At 40.2% G+C, this 19010-nt stretch overlaps 1 protein-coding gene across 1 annotated transcript in view; it reads left to right on the forward strand.

Annotated features, from left to right (window-relative positions):
• LOC143322667 (uncharacterized) overlaps positions 1-13946 on the forward strand; it is a 61681-nt gene extending 47735 nt beyond the window's left edge. The window contains exon 15 of the mRNA XM_076734003.1: positions 13718-13946. Coding sequence (XP_076590118.1) covers positions 13718-13784 — 67 coding nt within the window. The 3' untranslated portion in view covers positions 13785-13946. The remainder of the gene's footprint in view (positions 1-13717) is intronic.
• The last annotated feature ends 5064 nt before the right edge of the window (positions 13947-19010 follow it).

The following is a 19010-nucleotide window of genomic DNA, read 5'->3' on the forward strand; positions in this document are numbered from 1 at the left end:
TGTGTATTTGTACTTTTGAAAACCAACCTTTTAATGTGTCATCACATTAATGTGGATGGAAGAAGACTGCTGAATAATTAACAACTGATATTTGTTGCCTAGTCATAATATTGTTACTCTGATGAATGTTTAATGTCATATTTTTACCACAAAAGCAACAACTTGTATCCAACTTTTGACCACAGTGCCCCACCAACATGCTGAGAACCACATGTTCCCAGGTGATTATCAGGCTCATTGGCTTGTGTCACACCTTGGTGTAAACACTAATGGTGAATGGATCACACTGATGTGTTTATGGTCTTCCTAATGGGTTTATGAGATGAGTATGTGTGAGTGACTGGGAGACAGAAAGAATTAACCCATCCTGTTGTGTTTTCCAGAGCATTTTACAGCAGGGCAGGGTGGGGACACCACAGCACTAAAATAGGCATGTAGTTTCCTGTTTAGTAGCTTACGCACCTTCTGTACAGTATGTCCCTCTGCAGAATCTAATGGGAGGTACACATATCTGCACTGTTGACACAACAACTCTTTTAACAAGTGTGTGTGTCCATCCCTGTTGGGGACCTACATTAATAGAGCAGTTTTTTGACTGCGTGACTGGCGTGCAGCTGGTCTCTGTGGGAAACAAAGAGATACAGCTAAGCACAGGAAGATGAGCTAAGACGTCCCATCCTCACCACCTCAGTGATGGACAGTATCTGCCTCCCAGAGGCCCCACACACACCAGAAATTACTTTTCCACTTCTTGTCACTTCCCTTATGCAGGAGGTCAGATCAGGGGACAAGATTTAAAAAAAGAATGGGCGTTAGAGAGAGAACATTACATAATGGAAATGCATGGAATTCATTATATCATTGATCCACTTCTTTATGAGGAAGTCATTGCATAATTGCTGTCGAGGACAAGTTGACAGCAAAGGAAAACTAAAAGCTGGATACTAGTACGGCTTTTTAACCATTCTTTTTTGATTATTTACTGAATACTACACTAAATAGCACAAATTTGAGCCAATACAAATTCTAAGAATTTGATCCCCAGCTCTTTCTCTCCACATGTTCAAGTTGAAGCCTTGGATGGTGGATGACTTCCAGCAGTGTATGAGTGTGTGTTTGTGGGAATTAATGAGAGATTTTAGGATAAAAGCACTATGTAAATGCATCCATTCATCATTCATTTTTAGAAGAATGGAATTATTTTTTACTGTGACCATTTGACTAATATGAACTGATGTCTGACTGTCCTCTTTTTCTCTCTGTTGTCTCATCTCTGCTGTACAATCATACACACATGCTAACAGTATTGTGACAGGTTAGCAGGCAGGAAAACAAATTTTCCATGTGACAACCACAGCACTAATTATGATTGACGCAGTGCCAGGTAACAAGCTCAACCAGTATTCCAACAGTCGGAGACACACACCCACAGTCTTCCACCCCGGTACACACACTTGTCCTTAACCTTACACTTCTCTGTACTGCACGCAGTGCTCTATGTTGCATGCACTTTCTATCTTGTTTATTAAGGTGCTGGTGTTGAACTTTTTTTCCTTTTACGAGATGTACACTGACAAACAGAAACACACACCATCTCTCTTGGCATCTTTTCAGAGAAATAAGGTGTGTAAGGGGTATTTTATGGAAAGATGGTCTTGTCATAGAACTGGGCTGTCTGTCTGGGTGTGAGGGTGGACTCTGCAGTAATTTGCAATAATTCATCTCTTGTGTTTGTTATCAAACTTTTTTTTCTGTATTTCTTACTTTACTACAGTACTTCAGTATAATAGCACTCTGGCTATTATAGCAAATTCTAATGATGCAGGTGGAGAGTGAATCTATGGCAGCAATAGCTGTGTGCAAAGGGAATCCATAGCGAGACGCACAAACCTTATATTTGCTGCTGTTTTGACATCTCAACAGCATGTCCTCACTAATGAATGTGGCATACAGTAACAACAAACTACAAACAATACATATTGTATTAGCAACCTTCTACTGCACACAGCAGTGATTCTGTATGCTGAACGATGTTATGATCCTGGCTCCTGGAAAAAAAAACTGTAAACATAAAAAACCAGTTCAAAGTCACGGTTCATCTTGTGCATCTGTTGTTTCTTTGAATACATGATACTGGCAGGTGTCAGATCATGGAAACGTTGCTGAATTTGGTCATTTGGGCATTGTTCTTTCATGTTCAGCCATGTTTCATGCTCTCCGGAGACAAACATTATGAAGATGAAGACTGTTTTGGGAATATCTGGGAAGATAATGACAGTGGAAACAGCTTCTTCTTCTTTGGGTTCAGCAGAAACAGCTGACCAGTCATGCCAGTTTTGTTTGCTAAGTAGAAATGTATTCAGCAAAGGTATTTCCATCTCCCATTTAGCACATTAAGACTTTTTCGAAAAGGCAAAACCACCTCAAGCAAGCATAAAAACATGGCTGCTGTTGCCATTGCACTTACTCTATGCTCAGGCATCCAACATCCAACTTCAAATTTGTTGCAGCACAGCAACTCCACTTCTGTTACCATCAGCACACATTTACCACTGCAGCACCAACAGCTGTCCTGAGCATAGGGCTGCTCTGCATCACAGTGTTCATCAGCTGGTGGTGCTTGACTTGCTGCTTGACGGCTTCTTACTTCTCCATACACCACAATTGCTCCACATTGTACTCTGGCAGATGTAAGTAACCCCAAATATCAGATCTCAGTGTTATACTATTAAGGGAGAAATTTGCCACTATTTAATAGGATAACCAATGCGAGCAAGACAAAAAGGTTCTTCCAAGAGCCAGTGACATCGCTGGTTTGTGAAAGAATAGCACAAAAAAAAAACTGCTGTTGTTGTCACACTATATCACTAAATTGGAATTTCATTTGAATACAACTGAGATGAAGTTGAAAAAGGGCAAGGTGTCCATTTAATTGAATCTTACCATGACTGCCTCACTTATCAAGGTATGTTAAGGATTTATTTTTAATCTCTCACATATTACATTACAGCACTCATTTGGTGTCGTAGTGTGTCACTGAGATTTCTGCTTTGGGAATTATCTGGTAAAGTGCTGGCTTAGCACCTCGTCTCCAAAGGTTGTGCTGTCTTTTAAACCTTACATATGTTTGTACCTGAGCAATGCCGCAATACTAAATAGCTGTTTTGCCCCTGTGCATGAGGACACTGATAAGAGTTGATTATTGTGTGCAGGTGTGCAGGATAAAGTCACAGGCACAGAGTTGTAGTTTTTCCCATGTTAGAGCAGCAGAACATATGTGACCCACGCAGCCTGCCAGGAGTGTATGGGCTAATTGAGTCCGTGTGTGTGTGTTTAGGAGTGTGTGTAGGCTGAAGCTTGTCATTTGATCCTCTGCGGTTGTTCTCTGTATGGTCAGCGGTGTGGGAGCCACTCTCTGCTCCTGTACTCATCACTAATCTCCTCTCCCTGGGGAAATGTTTGCACACATGTTTACGTACGTGTGCAAAGTTACACACATCCGTGATATCAGTCCACATGAACATTAGAGACATTCAATATGATCATGTGTTTTTCATAACCTGGTTGCTAGTGTGCATGTACTGATGGGCCTTGGGTTGTGTATGCTTCATGTGATGAAACACGATGCAAAATAAATCCAGGTTATGGCCATATGCATGAAAAATTCTAAATCAGTCAGGCAAGCTGAAGCTCATGCATCGATGTACTACACACATGCACACACGCACGCACACACACATACACACACACACGCGTGCACACCCCACCACCTCCACCACCACCACTGCCATTGTTAAGGGAATTGCAGATATGCAGGTGTAGTGGTGTTATGTAACTGGGTACTGAGGCTACAGGATGGATGAGTGATCAACCACACACACACACACACACACACACATCTGTTCCTATTTAAGGAAACAAAGGGACAGTGGCCTTACTGCAATGTTCGGAGCTTAAACCAGCTACGTGACACCTTCATTCCCCTGACTACCACAAACAAATCAAACACTGCTTCAATTGCTGTTTAATGTACAGTAGTTGAACAGAGGAAGTAATAAAAATGAATTGCTCTAAGATGTACAATATGTTGTCTTTGTGATATGATCTTTATAAGTCCCTTTTACTCTGTATATTACCAACTTATTGTTCCAAATAATGTAACTACACAAAGATGGATAAACACTTAACACAATATATATGACATACCATAGATTTCAGACTTATCAAAAGAAAAGCAGTACAGAGTCCAGAGAGTACAGAGTGATCAGCTACCACTGATTACATATCACACATGTTCAACCCCCAATTTAAAATAGTGGCACCTGTTTGGCTGTATTGCCTGCCTCTTTCTCTCAGCATTTGTCAGCAATTAAATTTTAGTTACGGTGGATGCTAAACATATTTGAAGAAAGGTATAATACATTAAAGTGAAATTCTGGTAATTTTCAACATGGGTCCTACTGTATTCTCATAATTGGTCGTTCTGACTGTGCATCATTAAGGTCTAACTTGGCAAATTATTTCTGGTGTAGAGATTCAGGAAACACAACACCAGCAAAAAAAATCTCACACTCAAAAAGAATAAATAGATAATGAAAATATTACCTTATATTCTGAGCAGTATAGTATCAGTGTCTTTCCTCCTTGAAGCTGCCTAGCTAGTTTTGATAACTCATAGCAAGTGGCTTCCTTTGTTCATCTTTGCAGAATGAAGTGTGTAGACCTTATGCTGGTGCCTCTCACCTTGTCAGAGCTTTTATTCTTTTATTTTTTTTTTCTGTGAACATTGATACAGTAGAAACAGAATAGAATTGCAGCTCATGGACTTCTTATTCAATACTTAGACTTTTAGAGAGCAGCTCTCATCTCAGCTGCACCTCCTGTTAAATGACAGAGGCTTTATCATAAGATATGCGATGTTGATTGAAACAGAAGCTGCTGCTTTCTTTATGACTTGGAATTGTTTCTGCCTCATTGGCAATTTAATTAGATTAAGCAGTGATATTTGGTACAGCCTGTTCTTAAAAGTTGTTGCGTAATGTGACAGGCAGCTACGTACCTTCATAAAAACATGCTTTATGTGTGGTCTCAGCATGCTTGTCATTCTGTGACAATAAACAAGTAAGCAGTAATCATGTCATGCTCCGCTGCTATGAAATGCCACTGGTTTAAATGATAATGACGGTCTGTCTCATCACTGCCCCAGTTTGTCTCAGTGTTCAGTTTTGTTTTGTTTTGTTTTTTTTGTTGTTCTTTTTTCAGATTTCCGCAAATACACACTCTGCTCTCCACTTCGTGTTGAGCATTGTTCCCTTCACACGCTACACCACTTCAATCATAATCATTCATTACATCACTCCAGATTTCCCAGGCATGCCCGTGTGTGTGTGTGTGTGTGTGTGTGTGTGTGTGTGTGTGTGTGTGCGTGTGTGTGTGTGTGTGTGTGACTGTGGCATGCTTTACCCATGTGAATGATAGCATTCTTCAGGTCACACAGGAGTGGAAAAAAGCAAGACTCACACTGATACCCCACACTGCAGTGTTTGTTTGATCAAAGACTCAGCCTCAAGCCTCACAGAAACACACACATTCTACTTCTTTAAGCAAGTGTCAACTCTAAGCCTGAAAGATTTGAAAGAAAAATCCAATAGCAGAGGGGGATTAACTGTTAAAACTGTGGCTGGATTAATTTACCCTTTAGTTTCCGCACCTACATCAGCTGCACAGCGTGTAGTCTAGATGGACAAGTCGTCTTTTTGTGTTTTTATTTCTCAGTCCAATACTAAGGTAACTTCTTGTTATACTGCAGTTCTTCTGATAAGTCATCATTATACTTATTATATAGCTTACTGTGATGTCTTAAGGCCCAGTTTAAACCTGAGGATTTCTGCTTGAATTCAAACGTGACTGCTTTGCGTAAACCCTTGTTATGCTTACCACATAATTATAGTAAAACTTGTACATGCACAAGCAGAGTTCCAAGGGTTAAGTTTTACACTGAGAGGGGGTCGGCCTCAACGCAGAGGTACAGCATGAGTGAATGTCAGCTTTGGCCCACGCCTTGCTGTTTATCTAGAAAGCTGAACAAAAGCTAACAGGTATAAATGTAAAAGTGAGTGAACCATGAATGGACCACACCTCGCTGTTTTTCCAAGAGCTGAATGGAAAGTGTTCCCCCCATGCCTGCCGTGAAGGGAAGTGATAAATTGAATAGATTAGAAATAAATTGCTATGTGACGTACACTCTTTGTTTTTTGTCCAGTATAACAAAGGGAACTGTCATTCCTAATAGAAAAATGGAAAAAGTATAGGTGTTGAGATTTCGCTAAGACATATGTCATGAATTGTTGTTTATGTACAGTCTTAATGAAAGGAGCAGTTTGAATGCTAGTGAATGGAAAAGGTCAAAGTTAATGACTGTCAGAGAAAAGGCTTTCCAGGTTACAAGTATAAAAGTGAATAGTGCCAGGATAAAAGAACAATGCAGATTCTAAGTCCACTGGTGCAAAGGGAATATGGATGTCTTGTGTGTAGATATTCATTCAAGGTTCAAGGATTTATTTGTCACAGACTCCTATTTCTCAATCTGTGCAGTGAACTAAAGAATGGCATGCTCTGTAGAGTTTGCTAAAAGGTCAGTTTGCAATAATAATAATTAGAATAGAGGACGTTTAGTAACTTTGATCACATATCAAAGCCGTGTATTCCTTTTCTCTGATAGCAAGTCCTGAGCTGTCAGCAGGAGCACGGACGCCCAAAGCAACACAGCTGATTGATCATCCATTGGTATGAGGCTTGTCATTACTTCTGCAGACTCACTGATGTCAGAGCTGAATTGGAACAAATCCCAGTTGACATCACTCAGTGCACCCAGCAGCATAGCTTCTGATTGAGCATCCAATGCCTGACCTCTTTAGTCACCGCAATTACCCATATCAGCCTTTGTTTGTGTTCTAATATGAGGACAATGATAGTGTGATCTGACTTTCCAAATGGTGGGAGAGAATTAGATTTGTGACCCTCCTTGTATGGAGAATCACAATGGACCAGAGCTTCATCAGCAGCAAGGATGTTTTAAGGAGAGAAGCGAACTGTAGATTTAACAACAGTGGCCACAGTGACTGAACCAAACACAGGAATCATCAAGTGCAGAAATTCAACACCATCAATGGAACATACAAAGAATGAAATGATTAAGAATGAAACAAGCAAAACTGAACAGCAAAGTATGATAATACAGGAATTCCCCTCAGACCTCTGGAGTTAATGCAGTAGAGGAAGTGGGAAAAGTGAACGTGAATGAGAGGTGTAGTATTGGAACAGTGCTAAAAGTAGAATTATCTGTGATCACAGAGATCTTGTTAAAGGAACAGTGGAGTTAAAGCTGTCCACTCACTATGTGCCTACCCTGATGCTGTCAATGAGCCGTCATGCATTAAGTCTTTAGTAACTTCCCAGTACTGCCTTTAGCCCACATATAAGATTGTATCTGATATCTGCTGTGTCTTAATCTGAACACCTGCTGTAGACAGGATGAGGGAAATGGGGCTGTAAAAGATGGTGGTGAATGAATAGTCTATTGTCTCCATGTGTGAAAGGTGGAGCTCGACACTGAGTTGTCAAATGAACGTATCCAGGCTAAATAAAAAGAACACAGGCCCGGTAAAAAAAAAATCTCTGACAGAACATCAAAAAGATAGAGCCTCAGTGTGTTGTCTGTCTGACTTATAAGTACCTTCAAAGAATATATGTCAAACTCCCACCAATACAGCTCTCCTACTCTTTCTTCACCTACTAGGTTACCTGTTGAGCTGCCTCCCCCCTCTCACAGAGGATGTTTCAGTGCACCATGGGTCATTTTCTCTTCAGTCATTTGTTGTAACACGTGCTTCACAGTAGCTGAATTGAAGTAGCTAATTTACAATTCCACCTTCTGATTTTAAGAAACCATCTACAATAAATACATGCATTACCGTTTGTGAAAAAAAAGGGAAAAAAAGAAATAAATTTAGTCAAATTACAAACTGCCATTGAAAATAAAACCAATAACAGTGCTGAAATGATCAGCCAATTTAGCGATTAGCTAATTGACAGCACTTTAATCACCAACAATTTTGATAATTGATTGTTTTAGTCAGTCATAAAGGAAAATCACCAAATGTGTGCTTCCAGCTGTGACCAATGTGAGACCTTGCTGATTTTTAGTCACACTAGCATTGGGACTCTATGGCTGTCAGTGTTGGTTGGTTAGTTCTGGTCCAGATTAAAATATCTCAACATCTAGTGGTGGATTGGGACTAAATTTTGTACAAACATTCATGCTTCCCAGACGATGCATCCTAATGACTTAAATGATGACCGACCTTTCTTCTAGTGCCACCTTGACATTGTGTAGTCTCGAGTGAAATATCTCAGCAGCTGTTGGTTGGCTTGTCATAAAATTTAGTACAGACATTCATGTCCTCTTCAGGGTCAATTGTGAAAACTTTGGCGATACTCTTCCTCTAGCACCGCCATCAACAAAAAATTGTAATTCGTCCTTTTTTCCTTTATGGGCAGGCTTACACTGAACATTATCATACTGCAGTTACACATTGTTCCTTTGTCATGAATTGTCTGCTGGTGTCAGGTGTCATTACATCTCTGTGCTAAGAACTTAGTTAGGGTCCAGAGAGCTGGAGAACTCAGCCTAGGTTGTGTGACTTGCTCGGACACCGCAAAGAAAATGGTTTTACTGGTGCAGCATATTATAGCTGCTGTTTTGTGTCTCTCCAGTTTCCTTCTCCTTACAGTGTAATTGAATTTAAATTATGTATGCTGCATGTCTGCTGGAGCAGAGAGGTAATAATCTCTCTGTTTAGGTCTGTGTGCATGTGTGTATCACCCACACGTGTGTCTCTGTAAGTGTGATGCAAATATGTAATGTATATGCTGCACTGACATATGCCCTGACTGAGTGTGTGCGCGCACGCACAGCCTCTACAAAACAGAAGCAACCTGAGCTCAATTCAACTGACTGAAATTACCTCGCTAACACTTTCCCAGTACTGTACCAGAATACCAGAACACAATAGACTTGTGTGTGTGTGTGTGTGTGTGTGTGTGTGTGTGTGTGTGTGTGTGTGTGTCTGTGTGTCTGTCTGTGTCTGTGTCTGTGTGTCTGTGTGTTTTTGAGTGTTTGTGTGTGTGTGTGTGTGTGTGAGAGAGAGAGAGAGAGAGAGAGAGCGAGAGCTCTGTTCACCTGACCTGATGTTACTCAGCCACCTTTTGTCTAAATTATTCCCACCAGACTGTAGCATGGTCCCAACTCGACACCCAGTCTAAATGTTTTAGCAGTTCCATTGTGGCTCCTCATGACTGGAAACCATATTAACTCAGCAATTTTGTATGACAGGGGAACTCAATCTGTCAGGTCTCAACATGTCAAGCAAGCTCATTGTGCTCAGTGTAGTTCAGCATCCCCTGATAGACATGAATGATATCACCTTCATTGTTTTCATATGGTCTCTGGCTTGGGGGATGTTTTTAACAGATGCATAGCAGATATGAACTATGACTCTGACCTCAGTCGATGTAAAGCTGAACCATATCTCTGGTCGATGATCATTATCAAACGTTGTCACTGCCCAGAAACTAATCAGTGGACAATATCTTCAAGCTGAAATTTGTATGAATGATTTTTTTTTTTTTTTTTTTGGTAAACAAGAGTGTCAGACTCTTTTGGGAGTTCCTCTCTTTATCTGATGCATACTGTATATGCATATGTGTAGTCAAAATAGTGAGCCCTGCAATATTGTGCTGAAGCTGAACTTTGACAAAAGTCATCATGGTTCGTCCTCTAGCCACTAGAGATATCTGTACCAAATTATATGACTACTACTCAGTAGTTGCACAGATATTTCACCACCAAAGGGGCTGACTGACCAACTTTGCTATACTTCGAATCGTGCGGTTAGCATGGCTGAAAACAACTATTTGGTTTTACAGATTTATGTGCAGGTTAGGTGCAGTGACTTCCCAGGGTCAAGCAGTGGAGACACTGCACAGAAGTACATGAACCGGATGGATAAGTGTTTTTCATGGAGAAATAGTTCACAATTAAATTCAATTCTAAGATAAGCTAATTGTCTCTCAGCTCCATATTCAGCTACATACAGGCGTGAGAGTGGTGTCAATCTTCTCATGCATGCAACACTGCCAGATTACAACCAGTATTGTTTTTCAGTTAAGTGCCCTGTTCATGCATTAGTGTGGGGTAACATGAGTGTGATGGATGTGATAGCAGGAATGAAGAGAATGAAAGGAGATGGAAGGTAGATGTTGCGAGGGGGATGGTTACTGCTTTCAAGTCTAGATTTTCCCCTCAACTGAAGGAAGCTGCACCTGCATCACCCCAGTATGTATAGAGGTGCATGTGTGTGAGCATTTCCATGTGCTGGTGGCAAGAGTGTCTTTTGATTGCTCGTGTCTAACAGTGCTTGTGTGTGGGTGGCAGGGGGTGTATTGTTCCCCAGCTGGTCTGTGTTGGTTTTTAGCTTGAGCCATATGTTGTCATACTTTGGTGCCATTCTGGTTCCTCAGAGAATATCCATTATAATAGGTGCACCTTAGATTCTTCATGGACTTTCTTTGGGTGATTGGGGGGAAATGTGATTATTCAAGGCCATTTAAAGGCTGTGAACTAAATAATGGGGGGCCCGAACTCACTGCTTGCTCCACAGGCTTGTGCTGCTCAGTGGCAATGAGTGGCTTAGCCATACGCTTGGATAGCGTGGGGCCAGTGTCACGATGCCCCATGACCATTGTGTCAATTCTTCCATTGAATTACCTCCATAGACTTGCATTGTAGGAAGACCAGACTGAAGGCTGGCCACACTGAATGTTCTGTTTACCGTCAAGTTGGGTCTGTCTCCAACCACCTGCAGCTAAAGCCACCGTAGCTAACCTGCTCAGGGTAATCGCTGCACACTCACACTGACTCAAACACGCAATGAAAATCAGGTCAAACAACACTGACTCAATCACACACTCAAGAAGGAACATACTCCCACAGACACACTCAAAGCTCTCTTTGAGGCACATGTGCACCCTCATACAACCTCACACCACAGTCTCAAATCAGATATTTTAATCCAAGGAACAGAAGTTGGGTCTTTATGTCATGTGGAGTCAAGTTACACTGGACTTTAAGTGGTGATGTTATGGACAATTTTTGCTCCATGGTAAAATAATTTCAGAGGCCTGCTTCTTAAATAGTGCTTTTAAACAGTTATCAAGTATTTGTGTCATATCCAGGAGGAGGAATTGTGGCTGTTTTTGAAAGTTTTGTCTGGTCTGATAACTGGGCGTAAAAGTGCCACCTTAACTTTTCGAGTGTGGCTGTGCTGCCTCAGTTTTCCTGGCTGGTGAATTAGCAGATTTTGCACTCAGCCACTGCAAAACTGTTAATGATTTTCTAGGGATTTGTAACGTTTAAACTCATGCGAAGCGTATGCACTCACACAAAAGACAGTTTACAGTGTCTGGGTATGTGACTGGAGGTAGTGCATCAGCGTCTGTCATTCAATTTCAGGATGCAAAATATGAATCTATGTTGTTTATCGTGCTTAGTTCGTTCAAATATCGTTAATACCCATATGCTCGCATTTATCTGAAAATTAAACAATTAAAATCCGGAATCTGGAAATACACCGCAGACATGCAGCAGCTGACAGAAAGAGGTCATATTATACAGAGAAATAATCATTTTTCCCGAGTTGAATAAATGTTGAACTTAAATGTAAGGTATGAAAAAAGAACAAGAACCGCAATCAGGGGTCAACACCATCAGGCCCACCATGTTAAGGAAAGTAGTTTATAAACACGCACACAAAGCACAAACATTTACTGCCTACTGCTGTTAGAAACAGTACAATAAACTGATAATCAGCCTGATCAGCCATCGTCAGTAATCAAAACAAACACACGTTAATCAATACAAATAAAGCAGTAACTAACCACAGTCAATGAATGTCAGACAGCCTTATCGTACTACAGTATTTCCTTACAAACTTTACAGATTTGGGATTTTGTCGCATCAACTCCTAACCAGCAGAGGTTAGTTAGCTGTGCTACTTTAGTGGAAGACGCACATCTGTGAAAGCACCATTAACGCTGAAAGATACATACAGGTTTTGGAGTAACAGATGCCGCCATACAGACGACATTTTTAAGGCATGTTTATTCCAGCAAGATGATTCCAAGACACATTCTGCATTCTGTGGTCCAGCAGTGTGGTTTTGTAGTAAAAGAGTACCGTTACAGTTCCCAAGCACTTACTGAGTGTTGTTGAAAGAAAAGGTGATGTCACACAGTGCAGAACATGTCTCCTGCCCCAACTTTTTTGAAACATATTGCAGGCGCCAAATTCAGTATTAGTGTATATTTACAAAAACAATCGAGTTTATCGGTTTGAACATTAGATATCTTTACTTTCTACTCTACGATTTGCAAATCATTGCATTCTGTTTTTCTTTATATTTTACACTGCTTTTTTGGATTTGGGGCTGTATGTGTGTCCCCTTTCAAATTGTTTGTGTATCATTCCACATTGCTGGTTTTCTACTGATGGAATTGGTTAGATAGCTTTAGGGTGTGTTCCCAAATGTTTGTGGTTTACAGGGTTTTGAAAACATCTGACTGCATTGGCTGGGTTTGGCAGATTAGCAGAATGTTATTGGAGCCTCTGAAAATGGGAATCTTGGTTCAGTTTTCAGAGGGACTGTGTTATGTTAGAAGTGAGGATATTATCTGAAACAAATAGAGGAAACCATTGCCAATAATTCAGTGAACCCAGGGAAATGTACAGTGGTTTGAAATGGTTTGAACGCCTGAAAAGGGAAATTACTAAAATAACTTCCATAGGCCTAATTCCTTTGCTGTGTGCAGTACAATGAACCACATTAAATATGCAGTCAAGTCAATCAAATTACAGAAACTGGTGCAGCTGAGATTACTCCTCTATCAAAAATCAGTTCTAAGAGGAACCCACTCCACAATATGTTAAACTAAGGATTTAACCATGTTTTTTGATTTTGACCTTTTAGCCCAAAGGAAACACTAAATCGACATCCTTTTTTTCTGACTGAAAATATATATTTGTTTTATTGCAAGTCAAAATGGACGAAATCTAAACTCTGTCGAACCATATGTGGACGTAGGTTCATTTTCTGAGACATCCAGGCTGTAAACTGTTTAACAAGTTAATTCAAATCACTGGATCATTAACAATCAACAAGACTTTTGTTGTTAAAAGTGGCAGGAAGTGATACACACAGTCACATGATCAGCACATGACCTGTGTGGAGTGGCCCTCTCTAAACAGAGGGTGGGGTTTGAGACACCGCTTGTCCCAGCATGCAGTGCAGTGCTCTGAACCAGCTTTCCCAACATCACAAGGAGATGGAGGGGCACCACCATAACCTGCTGGAATACCCTCTCTTCTGACAAGCACACTTCAGTGACAGGTCAAGTGCTGATCATGTGACTTCTTTGTGTGTATTTGTTGCCAGAGTTACTTCCTGTTTCTTTTTAAACCTAATAATGGTATTTGGATGAACACTGGATTTTAATACAGTAGTTTTGGTAAACCTTTTAACGTTGTAACTCACCACTTTTTTTTGTTTTTCATGTCTGAAGCTGTTAATTTATTTATCCCCTACCTGTCTTTCTCTCTCAGGGAGTTGTCCTCCAGACATCAGACCAGTGTCCCATTCAGCACCACCAGAGAGTCCAAGCTGATCTGAAGGGAGAGAAACATGACAGAATGAGTGAAGTGATAAAATGTAGTATATGGTTGCATTAAATATGAAACCACAATTGTTAGTTGCATAAATCAGGTGATCTTGTTAGGTCTGGGTCCTCGATGAGTGACTGACTCACACGAAGACCCAAATTAAATTGCTGCAGATGTCATGTGGGGACTCGTGTGCAGGGTCCGTACCAGCAGGAAGCTAACCTGCAGATCATCTGAAGTTTCTATAAAACCAGATTTCTGCCTTAGTATTAACTCTAATGAACAGAGAGTATCTTTATACTACTCATGTTTTGAATATATTAGGACTGTGTGCATGCATGCACGTGTGCATGGAGCCCAGATCTGTTTTGATACACCTTTACTGCATGGATGCTGTTTATTTTTCAAGTTGAGCCATAAATGCTGAACCATGACTCTGTTTTTATTGTCTTACATAGTTGCCACTAATAAAATATTGATATTGTTTTTAATGGTGACTTGTTATTTATTTAGGAGACTGTCCTGGATTGTGGGGCAGCTGTGCAGCTCTTAAAGTGGGAGTGTGGTGACATCTCTGTGTGTATGTGTGTTTGTGTTTCTACACAATGAGTCAGTCTTTCATCGTGCTTCCACAACCACACTCACATCATGTTATTATCTTGAGTCGAGGTTGGAACTTCTTACATTCTCAATTCCAACAGCGCTTGGACGCAGAATACAATTATTTGTAAGTGAACTGTGTTTGCCAACAGTTTAACAAAGTGTTCCTGAGCTCATGCAGTAATATCCTTCATCCAATCATGTGTTCACAAAGTGGCGAACCTCTCTCCATCCTCACTTGTGAACCTACCTTTCCAGGATGCTCCTTTCATACCCAATCATGATACTATCACCTGTTACCAATCAACCTGTTTACCTGTGGAATGTTCCAAACAGGTGTTTGTGGAGCATTCCACATCTTTCCCAGTCTTTAGTTGCTCCTGTCCCAACTTGTTTGAATGTTGTTGCTGCGTCAAGTTCAGAATAAGCAGATAATTACGAAAATCAATGAAGTTAATGAGGTCGCACATGAAATATATTGTCTTTGTCCTGTTTTCAATTGAGTAAATGTCAACGAGAATTAGCAAATAATCACACTCGGGAATCAGGGTGGTATATCAAATCAGTCACAGCCAGATAGTGTTCTGACAGTCTGCTGTGCTTATTACATTTTAAGTGAGTGCAAATGTTTTATGTCATTGAAATTCAAAGGCCAGTTGGGTTTTATCTTGGAGCAGTTATGCGGTGGCCTCTGCACAAATCTTTGGAATATGCCAGTAGTGACTATCGCCTCTGGAAAGAAGGACAGAAGTAGTTCTATCACTGCAAAACATATAATTGAAGACTTGGTCAGGGTGGATAGTTGGGTGTTTAGTCTGGGACTCTGACATTGGAGACTGAGGTTCACGTCCAATCTATGACAAACAGCCAATGTATTTTTAATATGGCAACATTCCTTCCCTGATCCTAAAGAAGGAATCGCAGATATTCAGATTTTAGTTTTAACTGAGCACTTTAAGAATGTCATGGCATGTCATGCCCATGTTCTTGCTGAGAGTTAGATAAGATCAATGCCACTTATGTCTGTATACTAAACTTCATTATATGAAGCTAGTTTAGCTTAGCATAAAGAGTGGAAACAAGAAAACATCTACTGTAGCCTGGCTCTGTCCAAAGGTAACAAAATCTGCCCACCAGCACCTTTAAAGCTTACTAATTAACATGTTAAATCGCATTTGTGTGATTTATACAATAACTAAGGAGTGAAAATGATCATTTGTCATTTTAGAGTCAGTTAAGCATAAGATTATTGCTTGACCGGACACTTCCTGGAGTCTTGTCATCACCTTTAGGTTGCCAGACAACCAGCAGTCAATGTGCCTTTAAAGCAAAGAAACTACAGGTCAGAAAACTCCCTAAATTCACTGTCCTGTCCTGTGCTTAAACACACCTTCAGGGCAGTCATATGGATCATTTTAGAAGACAGTTCCGCTATTTTGTGAAGATTACATCCGTGTGTGTTAGTTTTCATCATCTTGCTGATGTGTTAGTGTTTACGTCAGTTTAGATAAGACACACTTAATTGTCGTTGCTGGTGCTGAAACCGTCACATTGACTGTTCCCACTGTTTGTTTATTACCTGGAAGTCAGAGTGTTCAGAAAAAACTTGCAGTGGCACGACAGGAGAGCTTGATTCAGTGCCAGCATTAATCTGTAATGGCAGGAGAGAAAGCAGTTAGCTGGATTTGCGGTGTTGGGTGAAATAAGCACACACTGATACTTGGCTCAGTGATACTAAAACTCGTTAAAGGAAAAAGCAGGTGAACACATGGCAGTGGTTTCTTCCTCCTGAAATTAACAGTTTTGTTAATCCCATTTCTCCCTTTTCCAGTGTTAAGTATTCTGTAGTGACCTATTAAAAGCTGTGGAATTTGCAGAGTGGCCCCTCTGACCTTGCAATGGTTTGACCCGGTAGTTCAGGATCAAAGACAAAATGCACAACCTGCCCAGAAATGCGGGGGTGGACAGAGGGGTCACATACCTCTGCTCACTTAGCCTGCATGGTTTCAGTGCGTCAGATTATGAAATCAGCACTGTGTGAGAGAAACATTAAGCTTTAACCTGCTTAGAGATTTAAATTTGGTAAACTGTCTGGTAAAGTGTATCTATTGTAGCTGGCTTTACAGGAAACAAAATCTATTTTTAGGTGAGGCTAACTATGAAACAAACCGATCACGTCTCAGTCAAACATTAACATTCATGTTTTACTCACAATTTCCTGAAGGCCCTTGAAATATTGTTGTTCTGCTTTCAGGATGCATTGATTTTAGGAGGACTTAACACTAGAAAAGCACACCAGACAAATCAAGCAGACCTGCCTATTTGTAGTATCCGCTGAGGCATAACGATTATCAAGGGTGTATTTTCAGTGCTGTTCATGATAAGTCTTTTCCAGGGGGATTTGTCATCATGAGAAATGTTTTGCCCTTCTGATGTTTCACATGAGGAATCCAGAAAATTGCTGTTTGGGACATCCTGGGAGCTGAAGGATACAAGGCACACAGCATGTTATTACCTCTGCCATGGAGGTTACTTTTTTGTACCTGTTATGGCTGTTTCCATGCTTGTCTTGACGTCTCAAGACGTAGTTAACAGGTTTCAGTGAATTTGCAGTAGCACATGTGGAAAGGACATTTTCGGTACAGATATCACCACCGTGAGCATCCGTTTACTAAATACATCAGATCTGAGAGGCATAGATGCATTGCCTTGGTCCAGCATTTGTCTTTACATATTGGCCACCTCGACTGAATTGCATTAGCTGGGGACAAACTTTTGTTTTCTGATATTCTGTTATTTTAATTCTATTTCCTTACAGCCAGTGGGCAAATTCTGATGCCTGTTTTGATATTTGCCCATAATCACAATTCCTGATCACATTGTGGAATTCATCAATATGACACATGCACCTATCAAATTGAAGTGATCCTCCAAAATTTGGTAGTCTTTCCATTTTTAAGTTGCTCTGGTTAAATTTAAATAGCATTAACCTGGTAGACATCAGTCTCAAAATTATGCACCGTTAATCCTAGAAAAACTGCCTTAAGATTGACAGTATTTAAGTGCAAATGAACACTTAATTGTTAAATGAAATCTCAGCTATTTACTTCATGTTGAAATTTAAATAATATATAACAATAAAACATTTACCATTTTATTTTAAATGTCTGAATTTATGATTTTTTTATGAATTGGGGTTGTAGATCCCCTTCTGCACCATCCTCTTACTATGTTTACAGTATCATGAGCTGCCATTGTTAATCTGTATGTATACAGAATATTCCTTATGATATGTTTAATGTTGAAGCACTAAAAAAAAATAGAGAAAGACAGCAAGTAGAGACATGTAAATGTTAGAAACTGTATAACCATTCTGAAAGAGAGAGGGAAAATTTATGTGACAGGAATTCAGAGTTTGAAATCCATAGCTGGATAGGAACCGGAGGTTAATGATTGCCTCCTGTTTCCTAACATCCTCCCTGTCGAGCTAATCTACAATCACATTCTTTCATTCTAGAGGAAAGTGGAGGAGAGTCCCTCTGAACCTGATATCCCTGAGCTACACTGGAGGAGCAATATGGTGAAATAACCTGGGAGTGTTTCAGTTTCAGTCCTGGCAAGGACTGCAGCTTCATACCCAACGATAACAGCATAAACGATCACTTCAAATGCATGTACATAATTAGTTCAAGTGCTGGCGTGACGAGACACAGAAATACATTTTTGACAGTGTTTGTCGGAGGCTACAAGAGTGAGAAGAGAAACTCACTGGAATTAAAGTACATACAAGAAGAACTGAATTCTACCAAAGTGATTTTAAATGACAACTCTGGCTTTGGATACTATCTGAGCTGCTTCTCCCTCCATACACATAAACATCATAACTGGCTCAGAATAACCTAGACAAGCTTTGATTGTGAGAGACACTGTTAAGATGCCTCATTTGAAGCTATACTATGACATCTTCCACTATGTGTGTGTGTAAAGTCCTTCCTAAGTTCTAAGGTCTACTAACTAGTTTCAAACTAGTGATTTACTAAATTGGGTTGCACCACTAAAACGTAAAGCAGCTAATCAGTTTAATATTACCAAATGAATTACAATGTGAAAAGCTTCACTCATAGTGATGGACCTTCAGAATATCATCTGAATCTGCAGCTCTGCAGTTATAGTGAGTTTCAGCTCAGTCTCACTGTCACGCTGTCAACTGTCAATTTACTGTTGTGGTTCACTTGTATTGTTGTTTTCAGCCACAGCAAGCTGCTGTTTTCAATGAAAGAGTTCTTAAAACCCAACACCACCTTCCCTCCACCAGACAGCAGACAGATGCACAGATTAGCTGTTGAAAATAGTGGAACAGTTAGCAGATAAAGCCAGACATTTCCCAAGCAGGAGTCAAAAACAGAGCTAAAAGAGAGTGAATACTGGAATTCAATTCATCAAGTGGATATAAGCAGAGGAATAAGCAACTGTTTGCTCACAGTTCATCATATCAACATGGCAAGCAAGTTTGTCACAAGGAAAATTCAGTTATGATGATCTGATATGTAAATCAGTCTTTCAGTGATGTGTTCATTCATATTGCAACAATGATGAAAATACAATTTGTTGGTCAACACTAGTAAATCTCCAATTA

Source organism: Chaetodon auriga, chromosome 6 (assembly GCF_051107435.1).
Source record: "Chaetodon auriga isolate fChaAug3 chromosome 6, fChaAug3.hap1, whole genome shotgun sequence".
NCBI classification, from domain to species: domain Eukaryota; kingdom Metazoa; phylum Chordata; class Actinopteri; order Chaetodontiformes; family Chaetodontidae; genus Chaetodon; species Chaetodon auriga.